Genomic DNA, 26,337 nt, shown 5'->3' with positions numbered 1-26,337 from the left:
AAGATCTCCAGGTGATGTATATGCACATGAAAATCTGAAGATCACTGGTCAAACTGACAACTTACTAAACTATTCTCCAACTGCAATCCTTAAAGCATTAGTAGGCAATTCCTACCAACAAAAATTTCAGAGAAAAAGAAAAGTAAAAAAGGAAGTAGTGCTAGATAATATGATTTTAGCTGTCTTAAAATGTTACACTCTCAGCTTTTGTAAGAGGGACAAAAGATAAAAAGTCTGTTAAGAATGTGTCTTGGAGGGGCCAGCCCTGTGGCCGAGTTGTTAAGTTCACGCACTCTGCTTTGGCGGTGTAGGGTTTTGCTGGTTTGGATCCTGGGCGCCTCATGCTGAGGCGGTGTCCCACATGCCACAACTGGAAGGACCCATAACTAAAATATACAACTATGGACTGGGGGCATTTGGGGAGAAGAAGGAAAAATAAATAAATAAAATCTTAAAAAAAAAAAAAAGAATGTGTCTTGGAGCTGGCCTCGTGGTGTAATCGTTAAGTTTGCCCACTCTGCTTCAGCGGCCCAGGGGTCACGGGTTAGGATCCTCGGAGCGGACCTAGCACCACTGATCAAGCCACACTGTGGTGGCAACCCACATGAAAAACAGAAGAAGACTGGCACAGATGTTAGCTCAGCAACAATCTTCTTCAAGCAAAAAAAATAAAGACTGTGTCTGTACTTAATGAACAACTGAATTTAAAGACATTGTCCCTTGTATTACCAATATCCTTGAAGTAAATTTCTTTCTGCTTAGTAACATTTTTTTCTATTAAGGTGAATCACAAAATGTTTCACAGCGTTATGGTTTTGTAATACAACTAAGTCAAGCAAAAACCTGATCTTTTTGTCCCTCAGACTTCTTAGAGCCTAAGTAGAAACAACATGGATTCGCTTGCCCAAGGTGTTCTTTGTGACTAGCCCACAAATTGAGCTACAGGGTACACAGTCATGCTAGCTGCTTGCCCTTGCAAGTTGTCAGATCTGCTCTAGTTATATCTAAGCAGTTTAGTTAAAGCTCAGCAAAGATAAAATTGTTTTTCAACAATTCTCCTATATTGAGAGCTTCCCCCAATATCTCTCATTGAAGTGCGACAGATCTGTTCACCTCTTGTTTTGAAAGGCTCTCTTACACTTGTAAGTGTCTGTTTTCATCTGACCATAGGCTTTCAATTTCACACATGGGCAAACCAAGAATACTGAATACTTGAGTAACACTTCAGTTGTTTCCTGCATATGCTGACAAAATCATTGGTTCCTTTTCTTAGCACTCATTCGCGCCTTCTGCTAACCACCCTCCTGACCTCAACACATTGGCTTGGCCACACCCAGGGCCTCTGCCAAGCCCCTTCTGCCTAAACAGGCTCCTGGTCCTGGCTTCTCCTGGTCTATCCTGTTCCCCTTTCACCCATAATGTATAGGGAGGGTGGATTTAGAAGGGTGAGGCCTCACAACAGCTAGCACATGGTGGGCTCCATATTCTGGAAGAAACCAGTCACACACAGAGGTGCCTATTGTCCAAGTGGTTTCTAGGGACAGGCCTTAAACCTTTACTAGTTTTCTATATAGAGGCTCTGTTTTTGTTTTGTCTTATTTTTGGTGGTAGGGAGGAGGTTGAGAAAGTTAGAATAATGCTGTTCAAAATGAGCCGTAACTATTCATAGGCACTGTCAGGTTTTCACTTCTAATTTTCTGTTTCCTTCATTTCACATTGGTGAATCTCCATTTCAGTTTTCACTGCTTATACTCACTTATTCTATAGTTCTGCAGTGAAAGAACAGAGGTACAACCTTTTTTTTTTCCCCTAGAAAATAGACTGCAATATTCTTGTAGACACGGAAGTTTTCTTATGTATCTTATATCCACCTAATACTGTGTCTTCTATACAGCAACCTTTAAATAGATACCTTGCCTACACTATCTCATGCCTATTTTATCACATTTAGCAGGCAACCTATGCTTGCTGTTTCTGCTTCCTTACCCGTTTCACTTTTACTTCAACCAGACTTTTATACTATTCTCCTAAGACTTCTCTTGCTAAAGTCACCAAGGACCTCCTAACTGCCATGTTCAGTGGATGCATACATTCTACGGCATTGTTTGCTGCCCCCCTGAATTTTCCCTTCCCCTGACTTCTGTGCCTCCATGCTCTCCTGGCCTCTCTGCCCTTCCAGTGGCTCTCTTCTTCCACCGTCTCCCCAAAGTTGTTGCTCCCAGAATTCTGACTTATTCCCACCTCTCGTCTCACTTTCGTGTGTTTCAGTTCATCCTTACCTAAGCTTTTGACTACACTCGCAACTCCCAAGCTACATTTGCAGCTCTCACTTCTCTCCTGAGCCCTGGTCCTGCATCTCCCTGGTCCTGCCCTACTTCACAGCAGTACCACCAGGGCAGCTTCTCAGTACATAAACATAATAATGCATGATTTCTTCTTCACCCTCCGATCTGGCCCTTCTCCTGAATTCCCTATCCTAGTTCATGACATCAACATTCACTCCGTCATCTAAGCCAAGAAAACTTTATTTCATTTATAATCCATGGTGTCATAAAAATTTATCATCTAAAACACAAAGATGAACATGTTACAAGTTAAAGACTTTCATTGCCTATTGTCTGCTAGCAAGAGACACATTGCTTTCTCTTCAGCACTATGCCCAACGAGACTCCAACCCAATTCTACCGCATCCTCACACATCCCCAGACTCCTATGCTTGAGTCACATTGAACTATTTACAGTGTGATTCTTTCACACCTCTAGCCTTGCATGAGCTTCTACCTAGAGAAATGATTCTCAACAGGAGTCAATTTTGCCCCAGGGGGCATTTGGCAATGTCTAGAGATGTTTTTCGATGGTCACAACTCCGGGAGAAGAGTGCTAGTAGCATCCAGTGGATGGAGGCCAGAGATGCTGCTAAACATCCTACAAGGCACAGGACAGCCTCACACAACAAAAAGTATCCAGCCCAAAATGTCCATTGTGCCAAAACTGAGAATCATTGCCCTAGAATATCCTCCTTGATTTCTCTGCCTGGTGAACTCCAACTCACCTACCAAGACTTAGCTCAAACGTCACTTCCTCTGTGAAGCCTTCCTCTACTGACAAGGTCCTTTCCTCCAGGCAAGTATTGTTGCATCTTTTTGCACTTTTTTATACATACCTCTATTTTAGCAGATCACATACTAGACTGAAATTATTTTTGCTTACCAGTGTGTCTCTATTAATGGGACCTCCCCCAACTAGAGACTGTTCTTCATTAACTTTTATTCCCAGTGCTTGAGTCAGTGCCTGGTTAATAACAGGCATTCAAATGTGCTAGGTGAATGAATTAAAGAAGACACATCCACAGAGAAATACAAAGTATTTCAGAAGCAAACAATTCAGGTCTCTCTAAATTTCAGAATCACTCTGAAATTACTATTATAGTTCCTCAGTTTTAAGAAATATACATATACAAGCATACATTTCTCAGTAAATTTCTAAAACTGGTCATTAACATTGTTGTGTCACAGTCTGAGAGTCAATATTTACAAATTATACTGGTTTTTATAGGAAAGATGGTGTTGTTCAAGTAAATTTAACCAAATGTCTCTAAATATTCTGCTAAAGGTAATAAAATAAGGACTGAGAAAGAAAATAATAGAACACTAAAATAAGTATATATTTAAAACATTTATTTTAGGAAGAACAACTAAATAAAAAATTATTGAAATGTATAATCTTGAGATTAGTGTTAAAGGTTTTTGAAGTAATTGAGACATAAGTTTTTTAAAGTTCTACTATACTAAGATTAAGTAATTTGCCTACCCAGGATTAGGTAACAGAAAATAAACAAAAACTTTCATGACAAAAAAGAAAAAATGTAAAGCCAAACTTTCTGATAAAAACATGCATATACGTCAAGGATGGAAGACATGTACAAGCTTGGGTAAAATGCTAAGGTATTTTAAAGAACAGGGTAATGAAATCTATGAGCATCGTAACCACATAAGACAAGAGATTTAAAAAACAAGAGATAAGGAAAAATAATACAGTAAACTATTCCACAGATTTTAGAAATCTAAATAGTAATCTTTGTAACTGGATAAAAACTATCTTAGTTCCATAACCTATTTCTTGATCAAGCTGATAAAATATTACACACAATGTTAAAGCATCAAATATCTACTTTCAGATAAAAAGTCATTATATGGTCTTTACAAAAGCAATATTATATTTCAAAAAGCATATATAATAAACCTATGCCAATTACTGTTATGTTCTTTGATAGCAAATAAATAAAATATAGATGATCATGCAGACTACAAAGTCCCATCTTCATTTTAAGTTGTAAACACAGGACAGAGCCCTGTCGCAGATACAGGTAAAAGTTCTCACTAGATTTAAAAAATTTGCCATTAATGAGCTGTTGATTATAGAGAGCAAGAAACTGGATACTATGCTCCTAGAGACTGGTAGCTAAACCCATAAGAAAAGAATGTGTAGGCCTCTCAGTGCTTTAGAAACCAGGGTCCCTGACCAAGGCTGTGATTTAATTTCACGGCTGCTTGGTACAGATAGCTGACATTACTAAACGCTACTCTAATATCAACTTGTTAAATGTGAATCCAGACTCAGCATATCAGAATACTAACCCAGACTAACTGGAGTCATGGGAAATATTTTGGGAGCTGTTTATTTATAAATGAGTTACAATATACCACTATAATTAGATGAATATATAATTATTGATAAACACAGGATTATTTCTAAAACCCCATTATTTTTACCATTGCTTTGTTCAGAAAAAAGATTAGTATTTTCCTTTTGAAACAAGCCCTTGATTTACAACTAATCAATTACATCAATTTAGATCTAGTATATGTTGAATTTAATGATCAGTATATTGTTTACAATATTTTTATAAAGAGTTCTTTAATAAACATTAAAAGGAGAAACAATCTAAAGTTCTTCAGCAAACTACACACTTCTGAACTATTTTATAATCCAATAATTTATCAAAAAAATAGAATCTGCACAGAGCTAGGCATTTGGCTGTTACAGAAAAATATTTAAGTTAGCTTACCTAAGTTTAAATAAAATCAACAAAAGTGTATATTTTTAGCCATGCAAAAGGCACTTAGTCACACTTTATTAAAAACCATTGAAAATACCACTTTTCAAAAGCATCAACAACAAACTATAATATTACAACAAAATCAACTATTTCAAGAATATTACTATAAAAATTTCTAGGTTAAGTATTCCTTTCAGATTGATTATCTCATTAAAAGTAAAATAAATTTACAAGGTAAATATAATTCAATTAGCAAATTATTAAAATGTTTCTTCATAGTATCACATTCCTTTCTTTTAGGGGGCAAAACAGCTGAATGGATTATAATCTCTTAAAAAGCTGTTTTAAAAAAATTTTTGTAAACAGAATTAGTAATTCTAAAACATAGATCAGAATTCGAAATCTGATCCTTGTTCATCCTCAGTAAAGTAGTTGCTTATATTAACATCTGGACATTGGGTAACAATGATTATATTTATCAGATTTCAAAAGAGAACACAAACTAGCAATTACTTAATATTTTATTTACCTAAAGCTACTTGTCCAGAAGTTTCAAAAAAACCCTTTAATATAGATATTAAGTGTTATATAAATACCAATAAACAGATAAGTTGTTTTCCCCCAAACTGCTAGGTACCGTCAATCTAGTATTGGTTTAATCAGAAAAATCTCTTAATTTCCTGGTATCTGGCAAGACTTTCCAAATACAGAAATTTAAAAAATCTATTTAAGTTCAAAATACTTAAAATACTTTGGAAAGGCCAAATTACATAAAGAGCTGTTTTGGCTAAAATTCATTAAAGTTACTAATACAATAAAGCAAACTTATCAAAGTAAATTTTAAGGTAACTAGAAAATTATGGGAAACGCCTAGAAATTGAAACTAAATTCAAAAATATAAAATTCACAATTCAATATTGTTCAAAGAATGAGTTACATTTTAGATGGCAGTCTTAACTGGTAGCTAAAGAAAAATAGGGTGGAAACAAAATTCCTGTGGTTAAGGATATATACAAATGTAAATGCCATTTATTTTTCCTCTGCTTTAAACATACAGCTTAATAGTTTTTTATCAATAATCTAATAAAAATATATATTTTAGAGAAACACTTTCTCTGTTCATTTATAACAAGTTTTTCCACATTTTTATATGGGCTTTTTATTGTTTAATATTTTAAATGAGCATTCTATATTTTACTTTATTTCACAATGATTAAGGAGGGGAGAATACCAAATGAGCATTTTTGAAAGTAGGAATAAATATGGAGATAGACATTAAAATACCATGCCACTTGAGGGAGAAATATACCAAGGTAAAATGTTATAAAATAAATTATTATTTAAGGCTTATTTTTATGCTACAGAAATGTTTTATGGCTTAAATCACTTTGGAAACTTTTTTTTTAATGCCTATCTTCTACGTTGGTAAAATAACAAATAGAGTGAAAAACTACTGGGGTTTCTTCAGATTTACAAATATAAATATCATGACAACAAAATACTTGCTAGCTAAGGACGAAGAAAGTATATAAAATTGCTAAGTTATAATAAATTTTAACCAAATATTTCATAAAGCTAATCTATTATAAATTAACATTTACTGAGACCAAAGGAAACTTACCTTACAAGAATGTTTCAAAGAAGTAGACAGTTCATTTGTGAAATCTCTGTTGCTGTCTCTTGATAAATTATCAACTTTACCTTCATTTCCAGATGCAAACTTTATGAGTAATTGAGATGGTCCCCCCTTAGAACAATTGTGCTTAAGGCTGGATAAACAGGAAACACTTGGATAAGTTCCTCCCACAGAAATACTTCTTTGTAAAATAGCATGGTTTTTGTTTATCTGTGAATTTGGTCTTTCCAACTGTCCATTGATATTTATTTGATAATCTGTGTTTTGGGAGGATGGTAAACATGCAGATGGCCTATGCATAAGCTTAATATACTCTGCTTCAGAATTAAGCTTAATTTCTGAAATCTCTGGTTTACAATCACCATTTGCTGTTTCACAATCTAATGTAGTTGCTTTCTGTTGGGTGAAATGCACTGAAACACAAGAATATCCTTCAGGTGACTTTTCACATACAGTCTGATTTGGACTATTATTTGCAATAACCATTTTCTTTTGTAATGAGCCCTTCCCGTGAAGGGGTCGTATGTCTCTTCCTTCTCCAGGAGTACAGATTGTTTTAGATAACCGAAGTCCATTGACAGCTGTTGAAAGAAATCCCTTTGCACTAGTACCATCTTCACTGTGGGCAATTTCACTAGGAGAAATAAGAAACTGGTGTGAGGTTTGATAGGATCCTTTGTTTGGAAGAGTACCTGTATTTGTTGGAGAAGTTGGTGGGGTATTTGAAGGACTCCTAGGAAAAATTACTAAGGATGAACAACGTTTTAGTGGAATTTTCGAGTTCCTGCTCACTGGCAATTTCATAATCTCTAGTCCATGCTCCAAGTCATCCTGGACAAATGGAACTGTACTTGTACTTCTTGAAAAAATTTCACATGGAGTAATATTCCTGTTTGGCATGCTTCTATTGGAGGTGCTGTCAGAAGATAAATTTCCACCAAAAAAAGTATCATCAGTTGGTGTAAAAGTATAACCACTGCTGTCACTGAGGATACTATTGGTGTATGAACCTCCACTTGTGATGCTTGTGCATGACCCATAATCACTACCGTTGCTGCTGTAAGATCCATTCTCACTGGCTGAAAAGTTACTAAGGCTACCACTGCGAATGGCAGAACTGCCTAAAAGGTTACCATCATTCACAGCATTCAGTTCATTATCAACCACGGCAGTGCTGTAAATGCCGTCCTTCAAGACACAAGCAAATGAAGCATCGTCACCATCAGCTAAGACATTGCTAGACGGAAGACATCCACTGTACCTTGTTGGCTGTAGCGAAATCTGTAGACAGCTGCTCTTTTTATTAACATTTTCAGGTGAAGGAACAGATGATCTTTCCTGAGACTTAACGTTTTCCTTTAAGAACGGAGCTAGTGCAGTCTGTCTGGGAGTCAGCTTCATTTGAACAACATTAGACGCTGAAATCCGTGTTGGTCTTTTGAAGCACATGTGAACACTGCTATCCAAATCATCTCCGGAGGTTTCTGACAAAGGATAAGTATTGCTTCTTCTGGCTGCAAAGTGCACTCGTAAGCTTTGTGCCATTTGTTCTCATTTCCAAACATGTTAAGGGCTAAAAGGCATAACAAAGATCTCTGTCGGTAGACAGGCTAGAAGCAGCTGCACTGCATCGAACGAAAAAATCATTTGTGGTGCCTAAAAGAGCTTTTAAGTAGTAGTCTTTATCCTAGGTAAAACATTAGCTACCAGATATCATAGAAAGAAAAAGACGACCCATTCCTGAGACTGACGTTTCCAAAATGTCTTGAATCTCTTGTAGTCAAAATGCCTTCACTTACAAAGCACTTGATTTCCAGCGACCTTTAAGCTGAGCTCAGCTGCAGCACACTGCCTCAAACACTGCCAACCTTGTTTCAATTATACCTTCTCCAATTTGCATGAATGAGTAACACAAGAACAACAATCTTCTAGCATTTCAAGTTGAACAGTATTTTTTCACTCCAGCTCTACTAAATGAACAGTTAACCATGTGAATCACGGTGCCTATACTTTCTCCAGCTGAGTTTGACCACTAATATTTTTACCCAGAGGCATAGAATTACAGGAAGTTGGTAGGAATGAAGCCCCATGAAATTGAGTATCAAATCAAAGATTGAATTTCCAAATAGTAGCCATACTAGGAATCTAGTCAAGTTAGTTAATGTAGAAAGGAATACAGACTGTTAAATTTTTTTAAATGGGTAAGTTCAAACAGTTGTATAAATTTGGAAATACCAAAACTTTGGAGTGAATTAAAATTTTAGCATTAAATCAAATAGATAAATATTTTAGCTTCCAAAACACTACTTATAAAAAGTGAAAGCTTAAGGATAGAAATTCAAACTTAGCCCAGGAATACAACTGCAAAAACTGAGCATACGTCTGAGGAAAAAAGTTAAAGAGAAGCTGTCACCAGGCATTTTCTCCTGTAATTTTAAGGTCTTTTCCAGCCAAGTAGTACAGTCTTTAAATGATGCCATTTATATTTTGACTATTAAAACTCTGCCAAGAAATAGCCTAAGCAAACATTCCATTAAAAATATATGCAGATTAGACAGAAAAACTATACCCCAATATAGTTTGAGCACACAAGATATTTTATTCCACTGTCTCTGCAATTCATTCACTTAAGAGAGTGTTGTGGCAATTAAAGAAGTCTAAAAAGGATTTAACACATCAAATAAACATATCTCAATGCCAATTCTCTTCTGAAAAACTCTAAGAGCTCTTTGCTGGCCCCTACTGGTGCTTTGAAACAATCCATTTAGCTGTCTGATAGCTATAAAGAAAGAAAAAACATACTGCATATTTTTCCCCCTTAAGACTGGCCCTGAGCTAACATCTGTTGCCAATCTTCTTTTTCTTCTTCTCCCCAAAGCCCCCCAGTACAGAGTTGTATATTCTAGTTGTAGGTCCTTCCACTTCTGCTATGTGGGACGCTACCTCAGCATGGCCTGATGAGTGGTGCTAGATCCGCATCCAGGATCTGAACCAGTGAAACCCTGGGTCCCCAAAGCGGGGTGTGTGAACTTAACCACTGGGCCATGGGGCCGGCCCCTGCATATTTCTTTATATAAACAAAGTATACACTTGTTTACATTTTTGAGTACTAGCACTGCCCTAGAGGTGGAATTCCTTACTACTGCTGATAAAGCTCCCACAGCAGAGAACAGTAGAGTGTTTGTCTTTTTAGAGGTTGTGATTTTATACATATATGTTTTTTCTGCTTTGTATTTATTTAACCTTTACTTTATTTTCAGTTTACTAGGTAATAAAAGTTTAATATTTTAATTTCTCCCCCACATGTCATGGACCAAGGTTGGTATTCGATTTGAAAGAAACAAATTTATTTTTAAATAATACTCCAGGGTATATTTAAACCCCTTACCTGAATTTTATAGCTGGAACTCCAGTAATAAATATATACTGGCTCATTCATAGGAAAGTAAAAAGTAAAACAGTTCAGTTGTTTACACCACATGGTACTACACCCAAGTTGTATTTTTCTAGGTAAGTTTTTTTTTCCTAAGTGAAAGCAAATATGTAAAACATATACTTGCACTTTGTTTAAAAAAAAAAACTCAGGATAAATTTGTTCTCAATCACAATTTTCTAAATAGTATTTTTAATCAACTAAGACATGACAAAATAGAAATATGGGATTTATTAAATTATATTTCTGACTAGAATAAGATAGCACTGTGTTTTAGAATGTGTATAAAATTGTAAACTTAGTAATAAAATTACTGTTATTTTGGTTTTGTATAATCTATCTCCTTTACCATTTTGCAGACTTCAGCAAATATTCCCTTATCATCCTTTTTCTTTATAAAAGGAAGAGTCGTAACCTTTTCACTTTGCCTGCAAATGACTGCAACTTTCCTTCTTGAATTAAGTTAGGAGTCTGCTAACTCAAAGAATGGATCACTTCTAAGAGGCTAGTCAATGAGCTCTGATTGCTCATGCCTGTGGCCTAAAACCTCTGGTTCATAAGCATTAATCTCTGGTCGTTAACATAAAATAATGAACCTCAGGTATTTGGCCAGATAAACATTTTCTCTTTGGGAGGCTGAACTCTAAGCATTGGTTTCACGTCCCCGAACCAGATTTTAAGCTTCTAGAGTGCGAGGACCATAACTAAATATTTCTCCTGATCCTGCTGAGCTCATGCTGGGCACAAAGTGAGCACTAGGTAACACCAGAGAGGAGCGTGGATAAACGGATGGATGGTTGCCACAGCTACTCTGATAGCCTAACATGTTCTTTCAGAATTTTCTTTAAGTTGATCCAGGTACCACTTCTAAAGAAATATCAGAAAGCATTGCAGCTGGACAAGCAGGAATGATGCTTGAAAAATTTGCAAGGAGGGCTTCAGCCAAAGGAAAGTAAGCCAAGAACTTCCTAGCACTTCCTAGCACTCCAGGCTGAGTTTAAATTCTAGAGGCTCAGCCATTTGCATTGCTGGCTCTGGTCTGGGACTGCACAAGATCTGGACCACCATTACAGCAGTTAGGTGTAGAACATGGAGAACCTGGGATAAAATGGAGCCCGTTGGCCAAACAGAAGCCAAAAGAGGGGCACCAACCCTACCCTCAAGAGCAGAAGAGCTGGAGAGTGGTGGCAGCCCTCATCTGGGAGGGATCTATGCAAGTCCTATAGAATTTCCTATCTTGGAATGAAACGGATAATGTCTTAGGATTAGACTGAAGCTCAGGACCCCACATTCTGAGATGTGTGGTTATTGATTATCTCCATGCTATGGATAGGCTCCGCATAACCCTGATCATTGACTAGAACTTCAAAGGCCAAAATCCACTGGGATGGTTAATTGTTTGTACTGTCTTGGCTAAGCTACTTTGCCCAGTTGTTTGGTCAAACACCAGTCTAAATGTTGCTATGAAGCTATTTTTTAGATGTGATTAACGTTTAAATCAGCAGATTTTTGAGCAAAGCAGACCGCGCTCCATAATGTGGTGGGCCTCATCCAATCAGTTAAAGGCCTTAGGAGCAAAGACATGTTTCCCAAAGAAGCAGCAATTCTGCCCCAAGACCACAAAGTGAAACTCTGTCTGAGTTTTGAGCTTGCTGGCCTGCCCTGCAGACTTCACACGCAAGACTGTAACATCAGCTCTTATCTGATCTTCGACCTGCCAGCTCTGCCTCACAGATTTCAGACTTGCCAGCTTCCACAATTGCGTGAACCAATTCCTTAAAATAAATCTCTCTCTCTCCCCTCTTCTGTGTGTGGGTGTGTGGGTGTGTATCCTATTGCTTCTGTTTCTCTGGAGAACCTTAATACAACCCCTAAACCTAAGAAGCACAGCATCTCCACCTGGAACAAAGAATATAGACGTCTCCTAGAGCTTCAGAGGCTGGATGCGTGCAGGTGCAGCTCTAAGGCAGTGACGCACAAGCACTAACTTTTGCATTAGTGAGTAGAATTCATTTAAAGGCACAGCATTCTGAAATGTCCCATCACTAGCAACACCACCACCACTATCACCATCACCAAACTACTACCGTTTATAACGCTCAGATTCTTAAAATCGGCTGAAAAAAAGGAATTTAAGCCTACTGTTTCTCGAAATAAATATCGCTTATATTGCAAATCTTTTCCAGATGACTAGAAATTCTTTCTGCTTAAAATTATATCTGTGCTCTTCTCTGTACATTTCCAAAGAGAATCTTCTAGGAAAAGGATATATCCTTAATTTAGTTGTGGATGCTACAGGAGAATAAAGATACAATGACATTTACAGTGGCATAAACCATTTATCGCTATACAATCAAGCCTGTTACTCCACCAATGGCTATAGCTTCTATGACATCTCAGGTGATCTGCGCACTTCAGCTACCTGCTAGGACTAGCAACAAATCAGAGGATTAGAATGATGCACATCACCCTGTTTTAATTATTTCTTGCTCCCTTTTGCTAGTAAACTGAGCTTCTTGAGAAAAGCTATATTTCTTTCTGGTTTTTTTTTTGAGGAAGATTAGCTCTGAGCTAACATTTGCTGCCAATCCTCCTTTTTCTTGCTGAGGAAGCCTGGCCCTGAGCTAACATCCGTGCCCATCTCCCTCTACTTTATATGTGGGATGCCTGCCACAGCATGGCTTGACAAGTGGTGCGGAGGTCCGCACCTGGGATCTGAACTGGCAAACCCCAGGCTGCTGAAAGAGGAATGTGCAAGCTTAACTGCTGCGCCACCGGGCCAGCCCCAAGAAAAGCTGTATTTCTAATGCATAGCAGAGTATCTAACACAGTAGATACCTTAAGTGGCATACCTTAGATAACACAAAAAATATAGTATCAGAGAACCATAAATGTACGAGTCCACAAAAGTTATATGTGTATCATGATGAAACATTTCCTGAGTGCTCTGATACCCATTATCTCATTTTATCCTTACAATACATTTATCAGATAGGTAGAGCAAATACTGTTATCCCCATTTTTTTGTTTTTTAGGAAGATTAGCCCTGAGCTAACAACCACCACCAATCCTCCTCTTTTAGCTGAGGAAGATTGGCCCTGAGCTAACATCTGTGCCCATCTTCCTCTATTTGATATGTGGGACGCCTGCCACAGCATGCCTTGATAAATGGTGCATACGTCCTGGCCTGGGATCCAAATCAGTGAACCCCAGGCCACCAAAGAGGAGCGTGCAAACTTAATCACTAGGCCCCTCGGCTGGCCGAATGTTATCCCAACTTTTAAAGCATGAGAAAATATTTTTCAGAAGGATTGAATAATTTGTCCAGGGTTATAAGCTAATGTACCAAATCACAGGCAGGACTACAATAAGACTTCTGATTCCTTGGTGTGGAGATCTATAATATCCTGATGAATGCATTATTTTCTTTTTGCTTTTAGCTTTAAAGGTTTTTAAAATTTTTACATATCATGTTTATAAATCTAGAAATATCCCATTATTAATATCAGAGGCAATTTTTTTCTTTCGACATGTCATGACACCCTGTTTGGTACTCTATACACAGATGCCCACGGAGTGTTAACACACCGATCAGTGTACAACAAATATCAATTTTGGCAATGAAGAGAGAGTTACACCACACTAAGTTACTGGCAAAAAAGACTAGACAACTAAGCAGGTTGGAAAGCACAAATGCGAGCTATCCTCCTTTGGACAACATGCAAATAACTCAAATAAAAGAGTTTATCAGTGATGCACCCAAGAATGAGGGAGATATTCACATCAGTGTCATTAACAACAGGAAAAACGCCAATGTAATACCACATAATACCAGCAATACCATGACCCAGTGATTCAACCTCAAAATATGAATCTTAGAGATACACTCATACATGTACATTGGGAAACACAGCAAGAATGTATATCAATTGGCAATGGCAAAAAATTTGAAACACTAATACCTATTAAGGAGGATAAATAAATTACAGAATTATACCATTTGCAGATGAAGGAGAATTATGCCTCAGTGAAAATGTGTTATCTTGGATCAATCTCACATATATAACATTAAGTAAAAAGTATGTCAAAAAAGAGGAATGTATTCAGAGTGATACTATTTTAAGAAATTAAAAAATATGCAAAAGGAAACTGTCTTTTTATAGATAGATAATACATGATAAAATATTTTAAAAAGCAAAGAAATGATAAACATAATATTTAGGACAGTGGCTACTACTTGTGGGGAAGAAAAGGAGATGCTATTGGGGAAGGGTCCGGGGGTTTTGAAGATTTTGGTAATGTTCTAGTTCTTAAGGTGTACAGACATTTGTCTTAGTATTTAAAATAAAGATTCATATTATATATACCTTCTTCTGTATGTATAATTCATGATATTAAAAAACTAAATTTCATCTACTCCCATCTGGAAGGAAAATAGGTCTGTAGAGACAGAGGGGGAAAAAAAAGAAACCATTCCCTATTTTATACAAAAAGCAAAAATGCAAACTGAAAACAAAAGCTGTGCAAATGACCATATCTGATAACCAAATTATCAACACCTGTGGGGCCGGCCCGGTGGCCAAGTGGTTAAGTTTGAGCGCTCTGTTTCCGTGGCCCAGGGTTGTGCTGGTTCAAATCCTGGGCACGGACATGGCACTGCTAATCAAGCCATGCTGAGGTGGCGTCCCATATGCCATAACTAGAAGGACCCACAACTAAGAATATACAACTATGTACCGGGGGGCTTTGGGGAGAAAAAGGAAAAAAAAATTACCAACATCTGCTACTCAGTCTTAAAAAATCAGATTGCCAGTTAGTGATGAAGTTTCCTCCAGAAGCAAGAAAGCACCTTTGCTTTTTACGATGCTAATTAATAGATTTCATTTACAATATCTTCAGTTACTAGTATACTTCTCATTTCTTGAGAGAAAAAAACATGTTATGTAGTCTCACACTAAAAACAGAGTCTTAAAAAAATACAGTTTGTTAGCTAAAAAATGAATAGGATTGTTTAATTTCTTCTTTGGTGCTTCTGTTTAATAACTGATAAGCTCTGAATACATAACACTGTTCTTTTACCTTCATGTTCAAATCTTACAGGATTAAAATATAAATGTAAGATGTTAAAAAGAAGGTTTGAAATAGGATTCCAAAGAGACAAGATGAGGAAAAAGATAGTCTTTAGGAAATCAGGAATCAGAACTACCATCATATAAAAATAAAATCAGGTTTAACTTTGCTTTTTGCCTCTGTAAGAGCAGACAATCCTTTAGAGGACTTTATATTATCAGTGTGAAGAGGATAGTTTTCCTCTGTAGAAGAGTGGGGATAAGAGAGCGGATGGGATGTCGTAACTGGATACAGGCAACCCTAAGAAATTCACCCTAAGAAATTCACTGGAGTGAGGAGACACAATGGAAGACACTGTGGGAGAAGGCTCCCTGAGCCTGGGTCTACCCACCAGGGTACCAGGATGAGTGTGAGGGGAGGCAAGACAAAGAAGCCAGCTCTCCTGCCATCTCAACACAAGTGGCCTTGAGTAATACCTTATAATCTGTTGAGAACTGACAATCAGGAGAGGTGCTTGGGAAGAGAACAGAAAGGTAGAGAGTAGCACTAGGAAGCAGAAAAAAAATCTCATCTTCCTCATCGTTTTGCCTAGAGTCTCCAAACCCCCCCAAATCATCTCTCACATCACAGATCCCCAACCCACTTTTCCTTGCTGCCGTACTGAAATATACCCTTGCTTCACATTTCACACTAGCAAAATACAACTTACCAATCGATTTTCATCAAATACTTCAAAAAGAAGCCGGTGCTCCTGAGGATGGACCTAAGAAAGAAAAACAAAACCTTTCTTTAAAAACAAGTGAACATCAACCCACAGATACTGAGAAATAAATGCTTGAAAATATTGCTATTTCCTAATTCCTGTTATTACAATGTTTTTTAAGTTACATGAGATACTTAATACAAAAGCACACTAGTCACATGTCATTCATTTTCTAATAGTTTTATCATAACAACAAAATAGATTTGGTTGCTTCTGTTTCCTATTTTTCTAAAATAGAATGAAAGGAAGTAAAATTTCAAAAAATTATTTAAACATTTTCAAGCACTTAAAAATATAGACTAGGGGCCAGCCGGGTGGTGTGGTAGTTAGGTTCGTGTGCTCCACTTCGGGGGCTCGGGTTCGCCGGTTCAGATCCTAGGCACAGACATATGCACTGCTTATCAAGCCATGCTGTGGCAGGCATCCCGCATATAAAATAGAGGAAGATGGGCACAGATGTTAGCTCAGGGCCAGTCTTCCTCAGTAAAAAGAGGAGGATTGGCAGTGGAAGCTCAGAGCTAATCTTCCTCAAAAAACCCCACAAAACTATAGACTAGATTTTACCTTCTCATCAATTTTATTTACTCAGTTTTTATTTATCTGGTTAGAATTATCCAAAGTAGAAGTTGATTTAATAGAAAGTAGCATTCTGAATCCTTCTAGTACTGACTTGATAAAATCACTTGTTACTTCTACTATATAAAATACATAAGCAGTCAAAAGGTATACACTGAGTTTTCACTTACTGTCGTATTTTACAGCACGAATAAAAATTAACATGTAGTATTTTATTTCTCAAAGCCAATGCTTTCTTTTTTTTTGGTGATGAAGACTGGTCCTGAGCTAGCATCTGTTGCCAATCTTCCTCTTTTAGCTTGAGGAAGATTGTTGCTGAGCTAACATCTGTGCCAATCTTCCTCTATTTTGCATTTGAGATACAGCCACAGTGTGGCTTGATGAGTGCTGTGTAGGGCCATGCCTGGGATCTGAACTCACGAACCCTGGGTCACTGAAGCAGAGCAGGCGAACTAACCACTGTGCCGCCTGGCTGGTCCCCCACTGCCTTCGTTTTTGCTGTAACGTTTCAACATCAAGTTAATATCTACTAAACATCAAACACAAAGAAAATTTTTAATAATGTTTATACCAGAAGTTGAGATGATGTATAAAAATTTTCACATTTACATTGATTTTTTTCCCTATGACAAATACATTACATTAAACACTGCAATATTTTAAAACTTTGGTTTACATGTCAAAGGTATGGATAGCCTTCAGAAAAAAGTCCTATGAGTGTAACGAAGATTTTTAGATAATTAACCCAATGTCCACCCTCCCTTATGTCCTTCTGAGAACATAATCCTAATTTTACCTGCAGCAACATGTCCAGGGTCACCATACTGCACAACTCTGGGGGAGAGGGGCATTAATTTTTTAAAATTGAAGTATAACATACAATCAGTAAAGTATAAATTTTACTAGCCTTATATATACAGCTTGATGACTTTTTATATATCTATAGTGTGTCACCACTCAGATTGAAATATCAAACACTCCATTCTATTTTATGTATTGTTTTCTATCTGAACCGTGCCCTTTGGATTTGTCCAACACTGAAGCTCTGAATATGTCTATCTAAAAATGGGGGCTGGCCCAGTGGCATAGTGGTTAAGTTCGCGCGCTCTGCTTTGGTGGCCTGGGGTTTGCAGGTTCGGATCCCAGGCACGGACCTAGCACTGCTCATCAAGCCACACTGTGGTGGCATCCCACATAAAACAGAGAAAGACTGGCACTGATGCTGGCTCAGTGGCAATCTTCCTCAAGAAAAAAGAGGAAGATTGGCACAGATGTTAGCTCAGAGCCAATCTTCCTCATAAAAAAACTAAAATAAAAACAAAAAATAAAAATGATTCCCTGCAACTAGAGGTAACCTAGTCGCAGTCATCGGATGGGACTTCTGGGAGAGCTCTTTAGAGGGGGCTAACTCAGCTGGGCGAGACGTCCCTTTTGCCCTTTGCATTTCTCTTTCCTGTCTGGAACTTGGTTAGGACAGTGGGCACTCCTACAATCATAATGTAGCCCTGGGCAACTATGAGGATGGAAGCCCCAGTCAAGGGCTAGACACCATGGGAATAGAAAAATAGTGTAAGATGAATAGTGTAAGTGTAAGATTTTCGTCTTTTCTAAGAAGATGTAGAGAAAGTTTTGGGGAGGAGATAAAGCTGAGCTGAGACTCGAAAGATGGGAAGATTGGAATAAGAAAGTATAGAGAACATTTACAGCCAGCAGATCACATGAAGAAAGGCATGGGGGCAGAATGAGCATGTTCTATAGAGATCAAACTGATAAGAACATTTTTGTATTAGAAAGTGTCAAGAAAAATTTGGTTAGTTGGGGTAGAGCCAGGCTGAGGGTATGGAAATCCAGAAAAGGAGTTAAGACTTGATCGGTAGGGAAGAAAATGAAGCTTTTATGAATTGGAATGGATTGGACTGGAGAGAGACCCTGGAGTCCATGGGGACTGTGCCCTAGTAACTCATGCATGAAGTGCTGAGAGCTGCCTGGGATGGTCCCAGTGAGAATAGGGAGGGAGACAAGGCCATGAAAAACATTTTGAGAGAAAAAATCGGAAGTCTCAGTGTCCGTCAAAGTACCTGGCAGATAGTCTGTAGATGTTCAATGCATATCGCTAAGAAAATAGGTATAAAATATCTGACCTACTCAGGCCCCTGCTGTCCTGTTTCAGCCTACTATTAATAGCTTCCTAACAAGATTCTGTACCTCAACTATCTTATCTTTTTAAGCTGTTTTTCCTACTATTACTGGAATGACTTAACCTAAAAGACAGTTTAGGCCATCTTTACTGCCCTACTCAACAGTTGTTCCCGATGGCCTAAAGAATAGAATCCAAACGCCTGAGCGTGGAACGATGCTTCATGATGAGTCCAATTTGCCTTTCCAGCCTTGTCTTCTACAGCTGTCCTCCTGCCCAACTAAATCCACATACACCCTATGTTCCAATCACGTTAGAAACAGACTGCTCACTGCTTCCTGCGCTTTCTGACCTGTACTTCTTGTACACGCTAAGGTCTCTCCACTTGAAATACCTTCTCTCCATGTGTCTAAAAGCCACCCATTGCTGAAGCCTCAGCTCAAATGTCAACTCCTCCCTAAAGCCTCATCTCCCATCACTCCTGCTCCTCTGTTTTCAGTTTATCACAACAGTGACTACATTCCTCCTTTTACTAAACTTAATCGTGTATGTGTGATATCTCCCTACTGAATGATAAACACCATGAAAGACTTGTGTACTTTTTTTTATATCAGAGGCACAGAATAAATGAAAAAATACAATTAAAAATGTGTAAGAATACTAATTCAAAATGGCAACCTGCACACAAACATTTAATCTCTCCTTCTTGAGATCCTATATAAGTAATAGTAGTTTATGAAAGGTAGAAAACCATCACAGCAAAGATCACATGTGAAGGCCACCAGCAGGTGAGCAATTTCAACAACTCCTTAGTAGACAGATGAAGCAGGGATGAAAGCAATGAAGCAGGGCAGAGGGAGTTGAAAACTATTTTAAAAACACAGGGTACAAAGCAAAGGGGGCAACCGCCCCTGATGAGAGAATGTTCAGGTAGCACCCAGCCCTCTGGATGGTACACACACACACACACACAGACACACACACATTATCAGAGTTTCTCTGCGTCTGAGTTCAGGTAGAGATTTAACAAAAATGCAACCACCGGTTTTAACATATAAAATATAAGTGGTAACTAAAAATGTAACATGTAATTGTTGAATGTTTATGCCTTTTTATGTATAGAAGCAATACATGGTTTTTCTACGTCTCACTGTTAACTATGGCTAAATTACCAGAGATCACAGACGTACAAACAGAAAAATTGTCCCCAAAGGAAAAAGAGATAATTTAGAAAACAAAAGAAAACACTCTAAAAAACTGTAACTAGGATCCTTGGAAATATCTGGGAAAGTCTTGCATCTATAAACCAAAAATAGAATACCAGAAAAAGGGAACAATTGGAGAACAAAGGGGAGGTTTTGGAGCTAAAAGTGACCGTTGAATTCAAATATAAGGAATTTAAAGTAAATGTGCAGAAATCTCACAAAATGTAGAACAAAAAGCTAAGTTAATGGAAAATGAGAGAGAAAATTTAAAAAAGAGGATTTTTATGAACAGATTCACTGAAACAAGCCTTAATGCCCTAAAACAGAAGTTAAACAAACTATGGCTTGGGGGCCAAATCCAGCCAGCCACCCAATTTTTTTTTTTTTTTACAGTCCATGAGATAAAAACGTTTTTATATTTTTAAATGGTTACATTTTAAATGGATATATAGATACCTACATAATAGCCTTGATTTTTGCCTCCTGGACCGTGACACCTAGAATATTTACTATCTGGCCCTACAAGAAAAAGTTTGCTGACCTAACACATTCACTGTATGCTATCTATTAATTTCTCTCCTACGTATCTAGAATGGTACTGGATAAGACCACCCTCAGAAGATGTGAGAAAACAGTCACTCAAACCATTTCCTGTGTTCTGTGGTTCACATGAGGAATTCCTGTTGAGAAAGACAGAATCAGTCTAGGCGACCCCATATCCAAGCAGTTGGAATCCTCAAATGATAACACAAACAGAGGGAAGAAACTTATTTAAAAAATAATTCACCCTAAAATTTTCAGAGCCAAAGGGAAACAGCAGTCTTTATATTGAAGTGCTTACCAAAGGTCCACTATAATAGATTTTAAAAACTGTACACACAAGGCATATCACTGTGAAATTTTAAAACACTAGGATAAGGATAACTATCAAAATTTTCAAACAGAGAGAGAAAGACCATCCCCAAAGGACTAAGAATCAGACTTTTCAACAGCAACACAATGCTCAATGATGATAAAGCAATGCCTTTAAGTCTCTGAGGAAAAATTATCTTCAACCTGGAATCCTATGAGAGTCCAAACTATTAGCCAAACATAAGTTGACTATTTACTCATCTATCATAGCTGGAAGTCCACTTGGGACATGGATGTATGAGCTATTCAGCAATATGGGAATAATGATCCAATAACAAAGAGAAACAGTTAAAAAGTGGTTCCTCCTGAGAAGCAGGAATAGGCGGGAGGATGGGGCACCAGAGTCTGTTGCTGTTCCTTATAAGCCCCTTTATACTATCTCATTTTTAATCTTTGTGTGAATTCTTTGATCAGATGATTTTTTAAGAAAATTATTAAAAATAGGAGTAAAGCTATGGTCACAAAAAATAGAGTTTACAGGCTCATATTTATAGGAAAGGTGAAAGCAGAAGGAACAAAACCAAAAATACTAGTGACAGGTTTTTGGAAAAAGGGTAAGTATGCAAGTCTATACATGCATAAAAGAGTAGAGAAAAAAAATCTTGCCAGAGGAGTAACCAAATTTTCAACGAACAAAGGGATTGATATGTTTCAATTTATTCTGTGATATTCATAAATAACCTGAAGTAGTGTTCCTGGAAATTTTGCTGGTGGATGCAGGAAAAACAATGTAAGCACATTAAAAAAATAACTTTATTGAGATATAATTCACATACCATACAAGTGACCCACTGAAAGTGTACAATTCAATGGTTTTTAGTATATTCATACAGTGTGCAACCACCATCACAACTTTAGAACATTTTCATCGCCTCCAAAAGAAACCCCCATGCCCCTTAGCAGTCACTCCTAATTTCCCCTCAACCTCCCTAGTCTCAGGCAACCTCTAATTTACTTTCTGTCTCTATAAATTTGCCAATTCTACACATTTAATATAAATGGAATCATACAACATGTGGTCTTTTCCAATTGGCTTCTTTCACTTAGCATAATATTTTCGAGGTTCACCCATGTTGTAGCATTATCGGCACTTCACTTTTTTTTATAGCTGAATAATATCCCATGGTATGTATATACCCCATTTTGTTTATCCACTCTTTTGTTGATAGATGGACATTTAGTTTTTTTCTACGTTTTGACTATAATGATGCTATGAACATTCATGTGCAAGTTTTTGTGTGGACATATGTTGGAAGTATATTTTAAAATAAAACTTGAAAAAATTTAAATGAATTAGATACATTTTTTTACAAGCATTATATAGATAGAAAGTATCTTGGCATTTTTATTTACATGTTTTATGTCTTTCTACTTTGTTTTTCTATACAGTTAGTTATTTCTTTTTTCTTTTCTTTTTTTTTTTGAGGAAGATTAGCCCTGAGCTACCTGCTGCCAACCCTCCTCTTTTTGCTGAGGAAGACTGGCCCTGAGTTAACATCTGTGCCCATCTTCCTCTACTTTATATGTGGGATGCCTACCACAGCATGGCGTGCCAAGTGTTGCCATGTCCACACCCAGGATCCGAACCGGTGAACCCTGGGCCACTGAAGTGGAACGTGTGAACTTAATCACGGTGCCACTGGGCTGGCCCCAATTAGTTATTTCTAATCAACAAATACAAAAATAAATTATAGATACATAACTGTAGGGGAAAACCAAAACAGTAAAAAAGATATAGCGAATTATAAATCTCTCTCTTATCACCCTCAGAGAAAATACTGTAAACGTTTTCTTAGGTCCTTCCAGAAGCATTTTCTGCAAATATTGGCATATGAGAGAGCATTTTTTTGTTTCTGATTTTAAACACAAATAGATGCATCATATACACAGTGTTCTCTACCTTTGTTCCTTCACTAAATACATTTTGAAGCTAATGCTCTTCAATACACACACATCTGCCTCTTTCTAAACAGCTGATGAGGACTTCATCGTATGGATGTACATAATTCACTTAGTGCTTTATTAATGGGGTGCCCCTCCCTTTCTTCCTAGCTTACAGAAATCTGATTCTGTTCAAATATTGGACAATGCGTGTCAGGGAGAGATGGCCACTCCACACCCCCAGGGGCTGAATCCTGATTCTTCTGATCCTCATGGTAACTCAACTCTCTTTACCAAGGACTCGGTGAGAAATATACACATGACACAATTCTGGCCCAAGAGACATGAATCAAAGTCTCCTGGGGGAACTTTCGGAAAAGGGTTCTTCCCTTTTTAAAGGAGACAGGTGGGGAAAACCTCTCCCTTTTCTGCCTCTGGACATCATTGTGTGAGGCTGTGACATTTGGAACTGCTGCGAGCATCTTGTGACCACGGCTAGAAAGCCACGAGAATCCCAGAGAGGCTGGGTCCCACGTGACTCTGTTCAGTCACCACCCTTCCTCTGTGTATACTGCTTGCGATTAGAAAGAATAAATGAGCTCACTGTTTAAGCCAATATTAGTTGTTATTTCAAGTCTGTTATCTGAAACTGAAAGCATCCTAAATAACATGCTTCCTCAGAGGGGCCTTCCCTAAATCCTCTAGATTCAGGGATCCCCCTAAATTCCCTAATATGCCCCTGATATTCACTCCCTAGCATCTGGTGTCTTCCCTTTCCTAATGCTCAGCACAGCGGCAATTATTTTGAGAAATTTGTTCAGAGGGGTCCACAGTAGTGATCGGCTTCGATGAGGGTAGGGACTGTGGCCAGCTCATTAACAAGCATTAGCAAAGTGCCTGGAAAACAAGTATAGAAAAATATTACAACAATTTTTTGTATGGCGGAGGTGGAGAAGTATAAATATGTGGATAAAATACACAGGAAAAATACTAGAGGATCACATAATCAGTAATGGTTTTATGGAGATTAAATTATGGCTAATTTTTATTTCTCTTTATAAAAATACCATGTACAAGTTACATTGTTTCTGTAACATACTACAAATATACACACAAACATATACACATCATGTAAATAGAATATGATGAGTATGAACACTAAAGATACAAACTAAGCATGACAGGAACACAGGGAATGGAGTGGAGGTAGAGCTGTCTTTCTCAGATGTTCATGCACTACGCTTATGTACAGAGTACGTAACCTGTACCCAGCACTTCACATGTCAGATTCTTTTTCCTCCTGTAACCTGCCTTCCTTCATCCCATCTGAGCAACTATAAGTGTACATTTTACCATAATTTGCTACTGAGCCCTGACTTCAATTTGGAGTTTCCTCTGTTTGTTAACCTACCAATAACAGTTCTCCACAAAAAATTTTTTTGACGTTTTCACGTTTTCTCAAAGATATAAAACCTACCTTCAACTTCTGACCACAATTTCCATTTGGCTATATGCCCAACAACCAAGTTTTTACTGTAATATATAATCTCAATAGATATGTTTATGTGAATACACTCAGTTGAAGACATTTTGTGCTATGTGTAAGTAATAATACAAATGACAAAGACGAAAATGGGAGACCACACATAATAATGTCCTTTGTACAGTCTTAAATCACTATGTGTTTTCAGTTCTTTTTCTAGTTGTGATGAATTAGCATTGATTTGCACAAATTTATCTAGTTACCCTTGCAATATATTTGCAAAATTTCTGATTAAAATAAATGTGCAGCCTGTGATCCCAGAGTAAAGTAATGCTGGCTAGAATATTTGGTAATACCGAAACTATGGTAAAAGAGACAATGAGTAAAAGACAGTAGAGTCAAGAGCCTGGTTTATCATTTACACATGGCCTTCTTTCTTATTTTTGTGGTAACATCTCTAATCCCAAATTAGTACCAACTTTCAAGCATCCTATCTAAGAGGAAATCAAGATTATACAAAAGAATGAGAAGACTTTAAACAATTTTAATTTTTAAAATCTTAATTATAATTTTAATTCCTCTAACAGATATCCACATATTCTATCCCTACTCATACTGGTTTTGACATATTTTAGGCTTTTAAGAGATTTATCCATTTTAGCTAAGTTGTTAAAATTATTGACATAAAGTTGTCCCTAATAATACCCTATTTTTTTAATGTCTGTATGATGTTCCTTTCATTTCTGATAGTTGCCATTTGAGTTCTCTCTCTCTCACTTGGGCTAGCTGTGGTATACCAATTTCATTAATCTTTTCAAAGAACTACCTTTGGTTTCATTTATTTTCTCTACTTTTCATCCATTTCTATTTCATTGATTTCCACTCTTACTTCCTTCCCTCTACTTTTTTTTTTTGCTTAAGGTAGAAACTTAGATCATTGATTTTTACATCTTTTTTCTTTTATATATAAGCATTTAAAGGTGTAAATTTCTCTCGAAGCACTGAATTAACTCATCTCATATTTTAATATGTTATGATTTAATCATCAATCAGTTAAAACATTTTCTAATTTTCCTCATGATTTCTTTTTTGATCCATGGCTTATTTTCAAGCATGCTGCTTAATTTCCAAATATGTGTGGATTTTCCAAATATATTTGTCTTACTGAATTCTCTTAAGTTTGTTATAGTCAGAGAACATATTCTGTTGACTTTCAAACATTTTAAACATAATCAGGCTTCTTGTATGGCCCAACACATGGTCTACCTTGCTGAATGTTCCATGGGCATATAAAAAGAACGTATATTCTTCAGGTATTAGATGTAGTATTCCACACATGCCAAACAGGTTAAGTCGATTGACAGCATTGCTCAAATCTTTTATGTACTTGCTTTTTTCATCTAGTTTTATCAATTATTGAGAGAGTAGTGATAAAATCTTCAACTATTCTGGATTTCTTTATTTTTCTATTTAGTTCTGTCAGTTTTTGCTTTGTAATTTTGAAGCTCTTTCATTAGTGCCTACACATTTAGGATCGTATGTCTTCTTGATGAATAAGCCCTTTTATGACCACGAAATGTCTCTCTTTATGTCTACTAATACTCTTTGTCCTGAGGTCTACTTCATCTACTGTTAATACAGCTATATCAGGGTTTTGTTTTGTTTGGCTTGGTTTGGTTCCTTGTTTTCATGGTATATCTTTGTCTGTACTTTTACTTTTAACCTGTCTATGTCTTGATACTCAGCGTCTCTTGTAAATAGCCTATAGTAGTTGATTCTTGCTTTTTTTTTTTTTAGCAATTATTGAGATATTTGGCTTTATAACTATAATCTTTCTATTTCTTTTCTATTTGTCTTTATTCCTCTTTTCTTCCCTTCTGTCTTCAAAAAAATTATTGAGTATTTCTTCATATTCCACTTTATTTCCTTTATTGGACTTTTACCCACAATTTTCTGTTTTAATTCTTAGTGGCTGCTCCAAGAATTACAATGTGAGGTACTTGGATCTCTTTCAAGAGAAGCTGCTGTGAGGAGCATAGTTGACTGACAACCCCCAGCTAACAATGCACATATGAACCTACCCACTGTGTTCTCCTTTCTTGCTCCCAGTAAAAGACTAGGCACAATGGGGATGCTAGAGCTCAGCCATTCTTGCCCAGCATTGGACTTTCCTAACAACCTC

The 26,337-nt window shown here is 37.1% G+C and overlaps 1 protein-coding gene across 7 annotated transcripts in view; it reads right to left on the bottom strand.

Annotated features, from left to right (window-relative positions):
• Positions 1–26,337, bottom strand: part of NEDD4 (NEDD4 E3 ubiquitin protein ligase) — a 145,920-nt gene that overhangs the window by 61,690 nt on the left and 57,893 nt on the right. For 4 of the 7 annotated variants that reach the window (XM_070579508.1, XM_070579526.1, XM_008516282.2 and 1 more), the window contains exon 5: positions 15,908–15,961. In XM_070579508.1, coding sequence (XP_070435609.1) covers positions 15,908–15,961 — 54 coding nt within the window. Of the gene's footprint in view, positions 1–6,680; positions 8,749–15,907; positions 15,962–17,333; positions 17,372–26,337 lie in introns of those variants that run through there. The other 3 variants (XM_070579486.1, XM_070579534.1, XM_008516281.2) reach the window with 3 other exon arrangements.

This window comes from Equus przewalskii, chromosome 1, assembly GCF_037783145.1.
Source record: "Equus przewalskii isolate Varuska chromosome 1, EquPr2, whole genome shotgun sequence".
Taxonomy (NCBI): Eukaryota; Metazoa; Chordata; class Mammalia; order Perissodactyla; family Equidae; genus Equus; species Equus przewalskii.
Note: the sequence above shows the minus strand (reverse complement) of the source record. Positions and strands in the feature narration are given on the sequence as shown.